General features: G+C 42.2%; 5 protein-coding genes across 6 annotated transcripts; 2 read left to right on the forward strand and 3 right to left on the reverse strand.

Moving 5' to 3' along the window:
• Positions 1-271: 271 nt before the first annotated feature.
• LOC117790832 (DNA damage-binding protein 1) lies at positions 272-4,936 on the reverse strand. Its single transcript, XM_034630434.1, has 7 exons — positions 4,788-4,936; positions 4,257-4,668; positions 3,272-4,196; positions 2,858-3,209; positions 1,587-2,781; positions 1,122-1,518; positions 272-1,053 (listed from the first exon to the last, which is right to left on the reverse strand). The coding sequence occupies exons 1-7, from the start codon at positions 4,846-4,848 to the stop codon at positions 973-975; spliced, it is 3,423 nt and encodes a 1,140-aa protein (XP_034486325.1). The 5' UTR covers positions 4,849-4,936; the 3' UTR covers positions 272-972.
• Positions 4,937-5,383: 447 nt separating this feature from the next.
• Positions 5,384-8,440, forward strand: LOC117790160 (gametogenetin-binding protein 2-like). The gene is made up of 4 exons (XM_034629474.1): positions 5,384-5,689; positions 6,220-6,786; positions 6,844-8,016; positions 8,110-8,440. Exons 1-4 carry the CDS (start codon positions 5,594-5,596, stop codon positions 8,317-8,319), a joined length of 2,046 nt encoding a protein of 681 aa, XP_034485365.1. The 5' UTR covers positions 5,384-5,593; the 3' UTR covers positions 8,320-8,440.
• Positions 8,403-9,611, reverse strand: LOC117790161 (mediator of RNA polymerase II transcription subunit 27). The gene is made up of 3 exons (XM_034629475.1): positions 9,334-9,611; positions 9,001-9,267; positions 8,403-8,940 (listed from the first exon to the last, which is right to left on the reverse strand). Exons 1-3 carry the CDS (start codon positions 9,507-9,509, stop codon positions 8,496-8,498), a joined length of 888 nt encoding a protein of 295 aa, XP_034485366.1. The 5' UTR covers positions 9,510-9,611; the 3' UTR covers positions 8,403-8,495.
• Positions 9,612-9,981: 370 nt separating this feature from the next.
• LOC117789981 (calcineurin B homologous protein 1) lies at positions 9,982-11,974 on the forward strand. The gene is made up of 2 exons (XM_034629206.1): positions 9,982-10,143; positions 11,252-11,974. The coding sequence occupies exons 1-2, from the start codon at positions 10,077-10,079 to the stop codon at positions 11,752-11,754; spliced, it is 570 nt and encodes a 189-aa protein (XP_034485097.1). The 5' UTR covers positions 9,982-10,076; the 3' UTR covers positions 11,755-11,974.
• Positions 11,975-12,073: 99 nt separating this feature from the next.
• Positions 12,074-15,637, reverse strand: LOC117789980 (protein transport protein Sec23A). Of its 2 annotated transcripts, XM_034629204.1 has the most exons (6): positions 15,248-15,637; positions 13,892-15,165; positions 13,670-13,823; positions 13,052-13,600; positions 12,868-12,888; positions 12,074-12,308 (listed from the first exon to the last, which is right to left on the reverse strand). In XM_034629204.1, exons 1-6 carry the CDS (start codon positions 15,524-15,526, stop codon positions 12,219-12,221), a joined length of 2,367 nt encoding a protein of 788 aa, XP_034485095.1. In that variant the 5' UTR covers positions 15,527-15,637; the 3' UTR covers positions 12,074-12,218. The 2 variants fall into 2 exon arrangements, with proteins under 2 accessions (XP_034485095.1, XP_034485096.1); XM_034629205.1 differs by lacking the exon at positions 12,868-12,888 and having other exon boundaries at positions 15,248-15,635.
• Between the last annotated feature and the right edge of the window lie 680 nt (positions 15,638-16,317).

Consider the following 16,317-nt stretch of genomic DNA (forward strand, 5'->3'; position numbering starts at 1 on the left):
AGGAGTACTAATAATCATGGACGGTAATCATTATAAGTTTTATTTTAAAAATCACGCTTTTATAATTATATAATGATTTTAACGATTTTTTTTTACCGATAATAATAATGATTCTAAATAATTTTTATTTTTTTAGATCAAAATAAAACTCAACAATAGTTTATGGCTTCAGTGTTAAACTTTTTGCCGAAATAATAATTATCGAGTGATTTTTGTATTTAAAAAAAAAGCATTATTTACGGTTCCTGCTAATAATAACCACAACCGAACATTTTTATCATATCATTTTATTATCAGAAATACATTGCTCCTCAGCGATCTTTACCAAAAGGTATTCGGACTTATCCAATTGTAATTAAAACAATACTTGTTAGCTGCTTGTTTATTCAGCTGAGAGAAAAACAGGCAGATCAAGCATTCATTTCAAAAACTTTGACAAATCCAATTCAATTTTTTTAGCATTTCACATTACATTTAGATTTTGACGAATTATTGTTCTATATAATTATTTGTTTAATTAAGCATTTTACATGTGGCGCAACTTTAAAAGTGCGTTAAAATAGCTTTTTCTATACACTTGAAGTCAGCGTAGGCAGAAGAAAACGATTAAAATTGAACTTGCAATAAAAAGTGTAAATTTTGTGGTAATAGACATTGGAATCAATGCAATTGATTTGATACCGTATTAGCATTATTGTTGAACTTAATGGTTTCAACAAATAAAATTGTTGAAATACTTCTAAACAACAGTATTTCCTTCCGATATTGTGTAAGGATCTTTGTTTTGAGAGGGCTAAAAGTGCCGTATCAGTACCCCTTAACTAATTTGGTACACAAATGTTCAATGAAATGAATTAAGAATTATGTGTTGTATTGGAGAGAGGATACATGGTACCGAAATCACACTTACAAGCAAAAACAAACTGTAAATTAACCAATATATATGAATTATATACAGTCCGAAACATTGCTTTAATGCATCCGTGTCAAATCCTCCACAATCTTAATGACATCCTCCACATCCGCGCTCTTGCGTTCACCATTTAGCGTCAACTAAAAGAGGAGTATTATAAACATTACATAAATGATACAATTATATGCTGCATTTAAATTTAGCATACCTCAAGACCAAGAACCGCATCCCGCATCTTTTCTCGGCCCAAGTCCAAAAAGCTTTCAATTAAATCACCATCAATAAAGCCTTCACTTGGCTCCACTTTCGTATTGATTTGGTAATTACGATAGTATGTATGATCAATTTTGCCCACCGACTTGATGATCTTCTTTAGACGCTCCTCCAGGCCATGAAGAAAGTCGTAAAAATCTTGCGGTATCTGGGTGACAATGCCAATGGCTCCGTTGCAGGTGCCATACAGTACGCACCCATTAATTGGCGTTGTACGTTCTCCAACATTTTGCATGACCAGTGAGCCATGACGAAACACGTTAATTGTATCGCCCAAATGGAAGCGCGCCAATTCTGGCAGCAACTGACGTTCCTCATCTGTAGTGGCAGCACTGCAATATAAAAATTCCAGCAAAGTTAGCTTAAAATAATTATTTAATCCAAAAAATCATGGTCTTACCTATCCTTCTGGCACACAAAGAGATTATCGTGTGTTTCGCAACCCAGGAAAGTATCATCGTCGAGTATCTCCACGGCACGCATCCACTTGGGTTCGCAGTCCCGGGCAATTTCCACAAAAATGCCCTCCATCTGCTTGTGCTGCAGCAATGTAATGGAGCGCATTAAATCGCCGACTAGAATAAAGTCTCCCTTGGCTTTCAAAAACAATGCAGCGATCATATTCTGTATGTTGCATTCCATACGCAACTCCTTCTCATTAGTCCACTCATAGAGACGCACAAAGCTGCCGATGCCGGCAAGAACCTTGCCATTGAATTCCACCAACGCATAGCAAGTGCCATCCACTTTGGTTTCAGCCACTTGGGTAAGTTTGTTGTCATGATAATGGAAAATGATGATTCGGCCCACTTTTGGCTCCGGCTCGTCGGGAAAGACCAATGAGGTGGCTACCACATAATAGGTATTAGGATCATCACCGAGCTTAGCGGACATCAACGATGAAATTGTTTCTGGTGGCACAAACTGATGCGAATGCAAGACCTCAAAGGTATTTTGATCAATTACAAGCAAGTTGTGAACATCAATCTCTTGTCCAACTTCGGCGTTTGCAGCTGTGGAATTGCCGCCACCTGGCTTGGGCAATATATTGGAGCTGCATGTTATATTTTGAGCCTGTGTTGATGCACTATTCCGCAATGGTTTGGCCCCTCCACGTCCATGGACATCAATGCGAAGCGTGGACACGGCAAATGTCTGAGATGCCTCCTGATAGGCAATTCGCCGTGGTCCTTCACCAAGCGGCACTGTGCGAATGTGCAGCTTTTGGATCTCGTCGATTGTACCCAATATAACAGAGTTTTTGGTGGCCAATGCCAAGCTATCCGGATAGGCCTGCGCATTCAGCGAGCACATATGATTCACCTCCTTCAGATTAACATTGGAAAAGACAAGCTTATGATTTGAAGAGTAAATGACCGTGGGACGGTCCGAGCAGGCAAACACATTGGTAGTGGAGAACGAGCGGAAGGTTCGTAATGTGGTTGGCTGTGTGCCCAGCGTAACTTTCTTCTTTTCAGTCAGCTGGCCGTTAGCCTTGTCCAAAATGAAATAGTACATTGAACCATCGCCCAATGCGCACAGCAGATAATGTATGTCCTCAAATGTGGTCATCAATATAGAACGTGGTATTATCTCTGTATATACATGAAACAAAAACATATTAATAAGATTATTATTATATTGTTGTGTTATTTTATATTATATACCTACCGCCACTTAGCTTTTCTGTGTAAATTGTCTCCAAATCGGGCAGCGACAAGATTACAGCCGATATGTCTGTCCACAGACCCACTGCAACCAGATCTGACTTGTTCTGCTTCTCGTCCAAGGGTGTAACATCAAGGCAAGCAACCTCGTATGGCAATGTCTTGCGACACTTCTCCACCAGGCTGCCATCCTCTATGCAAATGTAGAATATTTCACGAGCAGATGCAACGACAATCTGGGTGGTGTTGCAGGAAACAACGCCAATGGAGCGTTCACCATCTGGTTTCCATTCACCCACTAGCGCCTTGGTGGCGCTTTTCACCAAACGCACACTCTCCGCTGTCACTTGTATAAGCTGTGAAATAAATGTTTTTCAATATATGTACATATCTTAAAAGGTGGACATTGTATTCCTACCTGATCATAGTCCACGTTAGCGCAGAGGAACGATTGTAGATCGCTAGCAAATCCAGGAATGTCGGTTTCTTCAACCTCCTCCCCAGAGAGCGTCAAAATGCGCGTGTGACCAACAAAGGCCAACACCAGAGTGTTCTCATAGACGCTGTCATCAATGCCAACTTTCAGAGACCACATACCCTTAATGCCAGGCAAATCGATACATGCATGCTCCTGAATGCCAATGCCAATGCGAATAATACGTAGAGAGCCATCCTTGAAACTGCCAGAGCAGGTGATAATCTGACCCTGTCCCTGTCGATCCAAATCCACCACAGCTATATCCAGAATGGGCGCCAGGTTAGTAAAGTTTTCCACTGGTATGACATAAGAGCCATCAATGGATTCCGAGCTTAGGCGCACCAACTGAGAATCGCCATGGCGGCTGCCAATGTAGAGAAATCCATTGTCCAAATACGTAATACACTCTGGTATCGAAATCTCGCCCAATTGCTCCACTTTAATGTCCTTTACTGTAATACCTTTGCTGGTTTCTGTTGTGCCCAGGAACAGCATATAGAGTTGTCCGTCCATATTTCCCAGCAGATAACGCAATCCTTTGCTGTCCACGCGAGCATAGCAATTAATGGTACTTTGACGGAAGGTGAGCGGTGCTACTGCATGATAATTGCTACCATCGTGATAAACAATGGACTCCCGTCCGATGACTATGACGCCGCCAATGGGTGATGGCACTGGTATAAGCATTGTAGCCTCTGTTTCCACATTATCCTGCTTCCAGGCCATCTTTATGAATTCCTTATCGCGCAAATTGATCTCGTGCGACTTCACATGTCGACCATCATTATCCTTGTGTATAACAATGACTGTTGGATTTAAGCAGCCGTGTAGAAACTCCGCATCATAGACTGTCAGCTCATCCATGCTGCAAGCCAAAACTCGGACAGGTGAGCATAAATTTAATAGAGTAATTGAATGAACTCACCGCAAATTGGTTGCCTTCAGCTCACTGGCATCTTTATCCAAGGGTATAATCGTAAATAGTCCCTGATACAAGCACATGCCGATAACACGCGCTTTTGGATCAATTGCGGCAATGAAACCCCCCTCAGAGAGTATGCCAACCGAGTCGGACACATTGCCATTGGCCTTTGTGACGACGGTTATACTATCACCCACCATGCGAGCCTCAAGTATCATGACATTGAAACGACGCGTTAGTATAAATAGAAGATCCTTATTGCTATCCGGTGGACGAAAGTGTCGCATTACAGTAATTTTCCCATTTATGTTGATTTCTTTCAACGGGCGCAAGCCCTCGGGCGTCACCAAATCAATTTCAACTTGATTATTGCGGGCAATAACCAAATTCAAATCTGTCGGCGATGTGAAGTTGCCTAGAAGTTAGTAATGTAACGAGCGTTAAACAATAAGTTAGCAATAAAGTAAGGAATTGCCGGCTCCCAAGGTAGCAAAGAATCGGCATATTTGTTATGCATGTCGTGGTTTAACCTACCCGTAAGACAAGCGACAACCGCTGTGGGTTTTTGAGCGGTCACCACATAATGATGCGACATTTTGTCCTAATTTGTGAATGCACAACAAGTTAGAAAAAAACACGCTTAGTTTTATTTGGAAACTATAAAAATGCGACTTTGCGATAGAGTTGTCAAATCGTTGCACAACTCTTAAAAATTAATAAGACGGTGTGGCAGCCTTGATTTCCAGAAAATGGTATATTTCCATTTATAGATCAATTAGTCAAATTGATCTTTTTTGTATGAATTTTTGTTAGAATTATGTAGAATTTCGGATTTTGAATCGAATTATACAACTTCTCTTTCCTAGGCATGACAATCTGGTAAAGTTCATTAGATAAAATCACCTGTATTTTATCTAAATTAAAAATTGAATAGTTTTGTCATACATGTTTTTATTGCTTTTAAAACAATTTTTTGTTGTTTAAATTTGTGATTTTTTAAATCGAGCGCCGTTTCACCGAGCCGGTTATAACGGTGTGGCAGCCTTGTTCTGAAAACACACCAAAGCCAGAGTTGCATTGACATCTGTGCTGCAAAAATATGAAACATCTCTCGTTACGCAACACTATATATTAATGGCGACCGGACGACTTGCTGAACCCTACATACGTGTTTGATATTATAGAAAAATCATTTTTGTAATTGATTTACAGTGTAAAGGACCCAAGTTAATTGTATAATTTACTTATAAATATACGCTGCAGACATTTTACTGTGTTTTGTTGCCACAAAGTGTGTCGTAAAAGTGCCTAAAACTGCCATCGTTTGACTTCGAAAGAACATGGCGAGACTAACTAAAGTCTATAATACTGAAGATGATGATTCTAGTTATGTAGGCAGAAGGCATTTGCCTTTGGTAGCAGGTGATAAGCTAATGGTGAGTTACAAGAGGGAACACTTCTATATTTGTATTATATTGAGTTAACTGCTATATAAAATGTAATAAAAACTCTTAAAAAATATGACCCCCTTCAACCCACATAGTCTTCTTGTATTGTGTATGTCTGTGTGCACATTGTCAAACTTTCATAACACATACGAATGCCGTGCATCTGTGTGCTATGTTCGAAGTACATACATTTACATATATAGATACTTGCACACATAAATATGTATGCTTGTAGGCATAGCTAGATTCGTCAGCTGCACCCATAAATGTAATTGGGGCGTTTAATTAAACTTCATCTAAGGTTTTTGTAAGATTTTCGTTTCAATGAAGTGCAACCCTGCACCTGTCAATTCTCTGCATCTTACAAGGGGGTCGCCATGTTGTTAAAGTGGCAACATCAAAAAAATCAAAACAGGTTTCAAATGCACTTTTCTTTTTCTCGGTTTCCCCTGTACCCACTGTTCACTGTTCTCTTACTCACTCTAAATGATCTGTTTTTGCTCCATTTCACTCGGTAGATGCTAATGGACCTGAACAGCAAAGGACTTGTCATTGACAGCCCACAAATACGGGGTCGCGAACTGGAGGAGTTCTCACGTAAATTCAATCTGCTCTCGGAGTCGGAGCGAAAGCAATCTCTTGAGATTGACAGCAGCAGCTTTATTTCGGTACTGAATCAGTGCGTCCAATGCGTTGGCTGCAGGCGACGGGTGGAACGTTTGTTCTATCAGCTGACGGAATCTGGACACCGTACACTTGATCCGCTGGAGCTGCGTTCCACCTGCACGCTGGGTATAACGGAAGAAAAATTGAAAACTCCGCAAGCGCTCGGCACTCTGCTCTATCGGCATCACGAGGTTCTCAACAATCTGCTGGATAACAAGCTGCGAAACAAGACGCGCTGTGTTCTCCACTCGCTAGACACGTTCCGGGCCAAACCGTTCTCGGAGACGTGGCGCGAAGTATGGTCGGCAATGAGCAGAAACTGCCGCACTGAGGTAACCATAATTGAGACCAAGGAACTGCACGAAGTGCTCGACAAGTATCTGAAGAAGCACAAGTTTTGTGCTGGTTGCCGGACAAAGGTTAGTAACATCCCAATTGCATTTGTCTTACATCCAGCTAATGTTTTTGATTTGTAGATCGAGCGTGCCTATAAAATACTCATTGGCGAGGTATCCACCAAGGAGAAGGGCTATGCGGCGCAGCTGTATGCGCACATACGCAAGTGTGTGCCCGACGAGCACATACATGTGAGCATGAACAAAATCGAGTTCCTTGATGCGCTCATCAAACGTGCCGAGCCGGAGGTTAATGGCAGCTACTCAAAATTGCGCGAACGTCACGCCAAAACGCTGGAGATCGCTCAGGAGGAGGTGCTCACATGCGTCGGCATGATTATGTACGAGCGCTTGCGTCGCATTTATGTTAGTTTGCGTGAGGAGGAGCGTGCCTGCCAAGTGCTGGCCGCTGTGGGTGTGCATGCGCTCTGTCGCAGCTTTCATGAGCGTGTGGAGAAGAAGCAGGGTATTAGCAACTTGGAGTTGCTCTATCAGGAGATCAGTCGCGCTGAGAAGGCTAAGGAGCTGAAGCGTGAGCAGAAGAAGCTGAAAAAGAAGAAGAAGAAGGATGAGAAAAAGAACATGCATCGTCTGTGTGACAACGATAATAACGCGAACGACGACGCAGCCGAATCTGATGACGAGGAGGAAGAGGATGATGTTGATGATGGCGTTAATGCCGAGCTTGAGGCGGAGGCTGAGACTGAGACGGAACCGGAGCCTGTTGCTGATATAGATGATACAGTTGATGATGGCATTGTTATCCTCTGTGCAGACACAGAGCCAAAGCCGTCAACGCCAACGCCAAGTGACAAACCAACGAAATCAAAATCGAAATCGAAAAAGCAACCGAAGAAAAAGAAGCAAAAACCTGCTAGCAAGAAAGCCAACAAGTTGTGTAATTATGATCATCTGGAGGACGTAGCCAGTTGCCATGACTTGTCCAAGGCTGGTAAATGCAACGACTGTCTGGCACCCATGCCCAACTGTCCCTGCGAGCAGGATGTGCGTGACTCTGGCTACGGTAGCGATCCACCGACATCGCACGCCAATTCGCGCATCTCCAGCACAATCTCGTCGCCAGAAGGATCTGAAGTTTCATGTGCGGACGGTCTGTGCAATCACGACGGACTGCTGCTGGACGAGGAGCACAGTTCCGTTGCCGATGTGGCAGCTCGCAACAGCTATGTGTCAGATTTGCTCTACGGCCAACAAATGCAAATGGATAATAAGTTCTCATTGCTGCAGATGTGGGTAAGTAATCATAGACTATGGTCAACCTGTCCTCGAAAGTTCTCCATCAATCATCAATTCGCATACTAAATATTTGTAACTTTTCATTTTCAGGACGACTTTGACGACTACGATAAAGACGATGAAAACTGTTGTTACATTCCCCAAGAGGTGGTGCTGGCTTATCAATACCAGCGCGAGCAAGTGCAACGTCAGCGCGAAAAGCTACGCGCAACATTACGCCAAAATTTTGAGCGTTTGTGCCTGCAGCGTGGCGTTCATATAGCCACCGTCAATGCCAATGCCACCTCTACTGGCCATTAATGCATTAAACCGTTGAAGTTATTCAGTCGCGCGTTGCGGTTTTTAAAAATCCACGCGCATGCATTCAAAATACATACATATAATTTTTTTGTTTTTTGAAATAAATGAAGTATAAAAGTTATGCTTATTAATATGTTATATATAGTATATTCATAAATGAGTGTTTAATAGCAGCTCTAACTATTGCGGCATTCCTCATGGAACGGTTCGAGAGTACGCAGATCGCGCCACGTGGGAGGCAATCCGTTGGCTATATATTTGCTGCATCGCTTGCAGGGTTCCAGGAATAGCTTTATGTGACTGTTTAGCCAAGTCACATAGCTCTTCACCGCCAAGTCGGGTAATGTAGGTGAGAAGAAGTGCAGCATGGCTGAATGGGCATGCTCCTGCACCTTACGAAACACTTCGTAGCGCGACTCCGCCCACAGATCATCGTGTTCCAGAGTCTCATCGTAGCCCTTGATGGTCACCCACTCAATGAGGACACCCTTGAAGACAATTGCCGCCTTTAGAACGTTGCTGATGGTCACGATGGCAACGGCATTTGAGCCAAATGGTCGGAACACTTTGTACGAGGTATGCGGCGGGTGATTAATCTCACTTAATAGTTTATCTATGTGACTGAGTAAAATTTATATATTGTGAGATTAAAAGTGAGCATTTAAAGTTGGAGGTACTTACTCTGGATCGTTGTTAAAGGAAGAGAACGGCAAACGTTGACGCTTTTGTGAACAGTAGTTGTAGGAGCGTCGCAGAGTGTTTTGATTGAGGTTGTTGAAGGCGAGAAAGCTGTGATCGTGCACTTTATCAATCCACTTGTAGCTATTCACCAGCTGCGGATACAATGCCTGTCGATCCTGAGATGTTTCCTGGGCCAAAAATGTCGTGTTGCCCAAATGATAGGCTGTCGGTGGCACCTGCAGTCCATTTATCAGCTGCTCCACTTCTCTGCGCATATATAAAGTTCACTTAGTATACATTCAAATCTATAATTATTTAAATTTTTGGACTTACCGCAGTTGGGAGTTAATGGCACCGAATCTGTCTTGAAAATCGTGCACAAACTTATTTCGACTCTCTTCGACGCCCTCGCCGTCGGTGCCATCGGCCAAGTGTTCGAAGCACTGTCTCACATTGGAGCGCAGATTCTTAACCGCCGTTAATGTTAAATTTAACTTGTCCATTTGCATTCAAACTGCAAGCGATTGTTTTTTTAATTTTGCAAAATTGTTTATTTGCCAGCCAACAAATGTAAATTCAATCACCCAAAAAGCAGGGTCACACTGCTAAACAGCTATCGACTGCGACGATAATTTATCGGTTTGTTGGCTGTAGTTGGCAACGCAAGTGAGTAAATATAACATTTTGGTATTTTCTAATCTCGACTGCACTTCTGACAACTTTTTAGAGAAATATTTAGCAGTTTCTGGCTGGAAAGCATCAAACAAACAGCTGAAATTGCACTGTAAAATAGCTATTGTACTAGCCAACTTTTAAAGCACCGGCCTTGGCAATTATTGCTAAAAAAAAAAACTAAATAAAATTTAAACTGCGCGCGTTTGCAGATGTGAATTTTCTTGGGTGCTACCAAATTTTCATTTTGATTAAATTAGAACAAGCTGCCAGATCGGGAAATTTTGTAGGGTGGCAGCCTTTGCACCTGGTGTCATTCTTGCACATTTAGTTGAACGTTCATTCAATTCACTGCAAGTTTTGTATTTGTGTCGCTCTCATTGGTTTTAAATAAGCCATAAACAATGGGAAATAAATCGTCACTTTTCCTGCGGCACGAAGAAATTGCCCAAATACAGAATGAAACCGGCTGTAAGTATCAAAAAAGCAGGAGTAGAGCAGCGCTAAATCTGTGCAGTCATCAGATTATTAACCTTGGTCTTTACCAATCGACAATTGTCGAAAATAGTTCAAAACAAATACGCAGTTGCTAAAAGTATTCCACTTTCATAACGATTTCACACTAGCCTGTCAAGTATATGTACATATGTATAGTAATAATTGCTTGTCCCAGTCGGTTCAATTACTTTTCATAGTCAAAGTCATTAGCTCAACGTCAGCAGCGAGTGATCTGTAATTGTTGTTCTCAAACTAACTGCATAGATATGTACATACATATAATTTATATTAGGCTGACAGACTAGTTCCATAAATTGGCGAATGCATTTATGACGTCATTGCCTGAAATGACTTGACTGATTGACCAGTCGCCCCTTTAGGGGCAAAGTTTGCTCAATCGTTTGATGTACCGTACCGTCAATACAGATACAAGCATTTATCAGGTGTCCGAGTGCGTGTAATTGATGTATGATAAGCTGATAAGGCGTTTAGTATCCAACAACTGTTTAGTATCAAGGTTTGATAATAGCCAGTGTACCCAGTGCTAATGTTTTGTTATCAGTTTACTCTTTCTGAGAAAGAGGTATATTGGTTTTCTATAACACAACTTTATAAATTTCTGGTCAAATATAATTGAAAAATAAATGCGAGCTTATAACACAGTTGTAGTTCGAATGTTTCAAAACGCTGTCTCATCTTACGATAAAATTATCTTAGGTATGTTGTGTCCGAATTTTAAGGTCGCACGTCAAACGGTTTACCCTGTACAATGCTCAGTCAGTCAGGACAAAGAGATTTTTATATAGACTAGTCAAATATAAATTCAAAATAAATGCGAGCTTTGATCCCGTTTTTAACACACTTGTAGTTCGAATTTTCCAAAACGCCGTCTTATATCACGATAAAACTATCTTAGGTATGTTGTGTTTAAAGGTATACAAAAAGATAACAATATGAACAGTATTACATATTAAGTACAGGGTCTCCAACAGTCGCTTTTACTTGGCTGTAGCTTTTTCTTTTATTCATTATTCATATAGTTGATGAAGTGCTAATTCACAATCTTTATATGTTTCCACAGTTACACCAAATCAAATTGAACGCCTGTACTCGCGATTCACATCGCTGGATCGCAACGACTGCGGAACGCTCTCCCGGGAGGATCTGATGCGTATACCGGAGCTGGCGATCAATCCACTTTGCGAGCGCATTGTCCACTCGTTCTTTGCCGAGAGCACCGATGATCGCGTCAACTTCCGGCAATTTATGAATGTGCTGGCCCATTTCCGGCCACTGCGGGACAACAAGCAGAGCAAGCTGAACAGTCGGGAGGAGAAACTGAAGTTTGCCTTTAAGATGTATGATCTGGACGATGATGGTGTCATTAGCAGGGATGAGTTGCTATCCATTTTGCACATGATGGTGGGAGCAAACATTAGTCAGGATCAGCTGATGAGCATTGCGGAGCGCACAATTCTGGAGGCCGATCTCGGCTGTCAGGGCAAGATATCATTCGAGGATTTCAGCAAAGCGCTGGAGCGCACCGATGTCGATCAGAAGATGTCCATACGGTTCCTTAACTAGAGCCAGCCCCCAATGTGTAGGAAAAACTTTTTAGTCACTGTGTACCAAATAGTTTAGTCGAAATAATGTGAAGAATATTGTATAGTTTATGATCATTGTATTGATCTATGGATATGTTTGCAGATATTATTATAATTGTTGCTTGCTTTTACGCTAGTTTTACTTGCAGTGTATTGTATTAAATTATAGATTGCCGCTTTCATTCCGTTCTAACACGAAATATTTTGCATTTGTTTATGGCCAGAAAGAAACCTATTTATTTAATTAACAAACTGGATTCTATTTGCACTTTTTAGTTGAAATAAAAACAAATTGTAAATACTGATGTATGAATGTAGTTTATTGTATTTGCAGGCGATCAATTGGAATCTATATATGTGGTTAATGTATGTGACTAAGTATGTAATTGCCATAGCCAAGTTCTAAACTGTTGCATGCAACGGCCTTTTAAATAATTATACCACCTAGGTGGTCGAGGAGACAGCCAGCTTCTTCAGATGCTCCATGAACAGCTGCAGCGATACGTCATCCGTGAGCACTGGAGCACCGCCATCCTGTCAAAGAGAAGAGAGAGTTAGTTGTCTGGGAGGAGTGGAGTGGGGAAAGTTAAATGAGGATCGCTTGACGCGAAACCGACACCAAGAGCAAAAGGGAGAATTATAAGCAAAGGCAACTTAGAACCAGGGACCGTAATAGTTATAATTTTTAAAATAAAAATTATGAAATAACAATTATTTGCTAATTTTTATAAAAAAAAGTTGAAAAATAACTATTAATTTCAATATTTGTTTTAAAAATTAAAATTTTTATAATAAAAATTGACAAATAATTTTAATTTTTGATTGTTATAATAAATATTGAAATAAATAATAATTTTTAATTGTTATGATAAAAATTGAAATTAATAATTATTTTTAATTGTTATAATAAAAATTGAAATTAATTACTATTTTGAAGTTTTTATAATAAAAATCTAAAATAATATTTAGTATTCAATTTTCTTTATAAAAATTTGTACGTTGTCAATTTTTTGAAATTCATAACTATTATTTGCAGTCGCTGCTTAGAACTAAACTAAACCCAAATTGAATATTGAACAAAAGTTTTTACTACCGTCGTCTGACCAATTGGCGGCTGCCCGTGGTAACAACAACAACAACAAGAACGGATTGGGAGGAGAACACAATGAGAAAAGTAAAACAAAAACATAAAACGTAATTTTTGAAAAGTTTCAACAAAATGAAGAACAAATTGAAATTGAAATTGAAATTGCTGAGTATCTGCGCGTCGACCTTACCTGACCATAGGCATACATGTTGTTGTGCGTCTGCGAGGGATTGACCTTGGACAGCAGGAAACGAGCCTGCGATCCACCATGCTCGGTGTCAATGTAACGTGGCATCGGGAATCGGGTCTGCAGAATCTCCTGGGCATCATCGACAGGTGCTTGGAGCAGCTGCTTAAAGTTCTCATACTCGGGCATTTCCTGATACTTGAGAGCACGCCACTGGGCAATGGTCTCGCCATGATAGATGAGTATCTGGAAGAAGGTGTCCATCAGCAGTATGCGATCCGCTTGTATGGAGGCGGTGTCCAGCAGCACCGGCTCTGGGGGTCCATTAAATGAATAGCTGTAAAGTATGGGCTGTATCATGATCAGGGATTGGGTGAGGTCCTCGCGCATCAGCATGTGTCGATAGAATGTGGTCTCGTCGGGCGAATTGTTGAAGACCTGCAGGAACTGCGAACGGCGCAGGTGATACATGAATTGTGGAAACAAACTAAAGTTCTGTGACAGCCGGAAACTGTTCGGGTCATCCTTGGAGTACTCGCCAAACTTTTGGCACTGCAAAGAGAAATAACAAGTTAAGCAATTGATATGGCATTTTGGTTTGCAGCTTGAATTGTAGCCTACCAAGCGAATCAGCTGGCGATCCACCCAGCGCAATATGTCAGGTCCCTCATCCGTCTCGGCACGATAGACGACCATGCGTGCCATGAGCACAGCGGCAGCCTCCTGATCGAAACCAGCGCTGATATGATGCACATTCGACGTGGCGTCTGCCCAGCTATATAAAAGATGAGACAATGCATTAAGTAAACAGATGAGATCCGATCATTCATTAATCCAGCTCACTTTCTGGCCAGTGTGGTGACACGTATGCGCCGCTGACCGCTTGGATGCTGATATTGTGTGATGAATTGTATGCAACCACGTCCACCTTGTGGTATGGGCGCTGCATGCTGGTTAACCACCTCAAAGAAGTAGGCAACTGTGGAGCTGGGATTGAGCGTACACAGTTTCCACTGCACCGTATTGCCCATGCCGATCTCCACATCCGACACCGACGGGCTCTTCACATTCAGCGACACACACGAGCCAATGCCGCCCGAGATTTTCAGCTCGCGCGAGCACTTCACCTCCAGCGTGGCATTGAATGCCATCTTCAGGTCGTTGCGACTGTCGCGCGCAAACACGCGCTGGAATGTCTGCTTGAAGAGCGATGAGTTGAACGAATCACCCATGACCATGTGACCGCCCGTGGAGTTGCACAGCTGCTTCATCTCCATGAGGCCGGTCTGGTCCAAGGCACACGAGTAGATATCGATGCTATGGCCATTGGTGGCAGCGCGCAGTGCCAAGGCATCAAAATGCTTGATGGCCTTCTTCATGAACTTGACGTTGTCCTTGTGTATATCATGATGGGATCGTATGGGATGCTTTAGCTCATCGTCGACCACTTGGCCGGGGCCCTGGGAGCAAGGACCACCGACAAAGGTCATAATGCGACCACCCGTATTCGGGTAGGTGCACTCCAGCAGGCCAACTGCTATCGAGAGAGCAGCGCCCGTGGAGCGCAGATAGCGCTTGCCCTGCGGCACCGGCCAAGGATCACGCTGCAGCTCACTTAGCAGATCACCCAGCGCCGTGTCGCACTGGCTGATCGGCTGCAGGAAGCGATGTGCCGGCGGCACATGTCCTCCTGCCCCACCCCCGATCCCTGGCTGACCCGGCTGCTGGCCCGGTTGCTGACCCGGCTGCTGATGTGGTGTTGGTGCCACGCCACGTCCAATGCCCAGCATATCCTGCACCTGCTTCGCAGTCAGATCTTTTGTGCCACGAAACACATAACTCTTGGAGCAGCCATCGGTGCCCAGCTCATGCACCTGTATCATTTTACCAAAGGTAATTAACCCCACCAATGCATTGGGTGGCAACAAACTCAGCGACATCTGCAGCGAATCCTTCAGAGCGTCCAGTTCCTCTTCATCCATGCAGGTATCCACCAGGAATATAAATACGGGTGGCATGGTAGGTGCTCGGGTAATGGTGTATTCAATCGTGCTGAAACCAGGTATCAGCTCAGCCGGCTGATGTTGCTCCGAAATGGCAGCATATTGCGGCGGAAACTGCAAATGCAAATTCCAATTTCAATTCCAATTAGATTGTGAATCACCGAGTCGAAAGTACATTTCACATTTAGGTACTCACGGGATTGCGTTGAAAGCAAAAGTTGCAGACCCAGAGCTTGGCACGATAGTCCACCTGGCACAGCGGATTGAGTATGGCCCGGCAGTTGCTGCGGGTGCACAACACCGGCTCATATTGGATCGGTGGCAAGTCCGGGCGTTCCTTTAGTGGCTGATATAGACACGCAAGCGGTACAACTAAGCGACTGGCATCGATGCGACTTGAAGGCCACACATTCCAGGTTAAACGCACACCGTCACGATCCTCATTTTGCTGGATGAACTCCTCGTAGGTAGTCATCGTGGAAAAGCCTTTGATGGCGTTTTAACTGCGTTTATTTAGCTAAAAATTTAATTTAACTCGAGCAAGTCTTATTGGAAAAATCGTTTGGCCCTGGCCACGTCACTAGAGCTGCAAAACTATCGATGGCACATACGATATATCGAATATTATGTTTTGAATTTCAGCTGTCAACCAACAGACGACAAACATTTCAAGTGAGCATGCTCGTCTCGTTTTATATAAAGCTATTTATCTTTCCAATCAATATTTTGTTTAATTTTACTCGCTGACGTTGAAATCAAACTGATTTCTTGGTTTGATTTAAATTAATTTGCGCTCACAATGCCACTGACGCTAAACATGTTCCCGAGCCGCTCGACGTTAAGAATTTCAACGAACATGCTCCCCGAGATTCAAGGTTGCCACATGTTAAAAAATATTATCAAAATCAGCAAACTAAACAAAATTTTGCAAAAACTGTCAAAGTTCAAGCTTTAAAATGATAAAAGTTGAAGATTTTGATACATCTAAGAATTTAACACAATCTGAAAATGGGCTTAAGTCCGCGAAGGAAGCCTGCCAACCCGTTTTTTGTTGCTTCGCGTAATTATGTTATTATGATTTTTTTGTTTCTTATCAAAATTTTTTTTAAAATTATCACAGTTCTTATTACTAATTGTTAATATGATAGCCAATACCTAAATTTTAAAAATTGAATTAAAAATGCGCGGAATTTTTATTTTGAAATATCGATAGTATAATATTTGACAGTTGATTCTGTAGCAATCAGCTTGGTACACGTAGCTGAC

Source organism: Drosophila innubila (assembly GCF_004354385.1).
Source record: "Drosophila innubila isolate TH190305 chromosome 3R unlocalized genomic scaffold, UK_Dinn_1.0 2_E_3R, whole genome shotgun sequence".
Taxonomy (NCBI): domain Eukaryota; kingdom Metazoa; phylum Arthropoda; class Insecta; order Diptera; family Drosophilidae; genus Drosophila; species Drosophila innubila.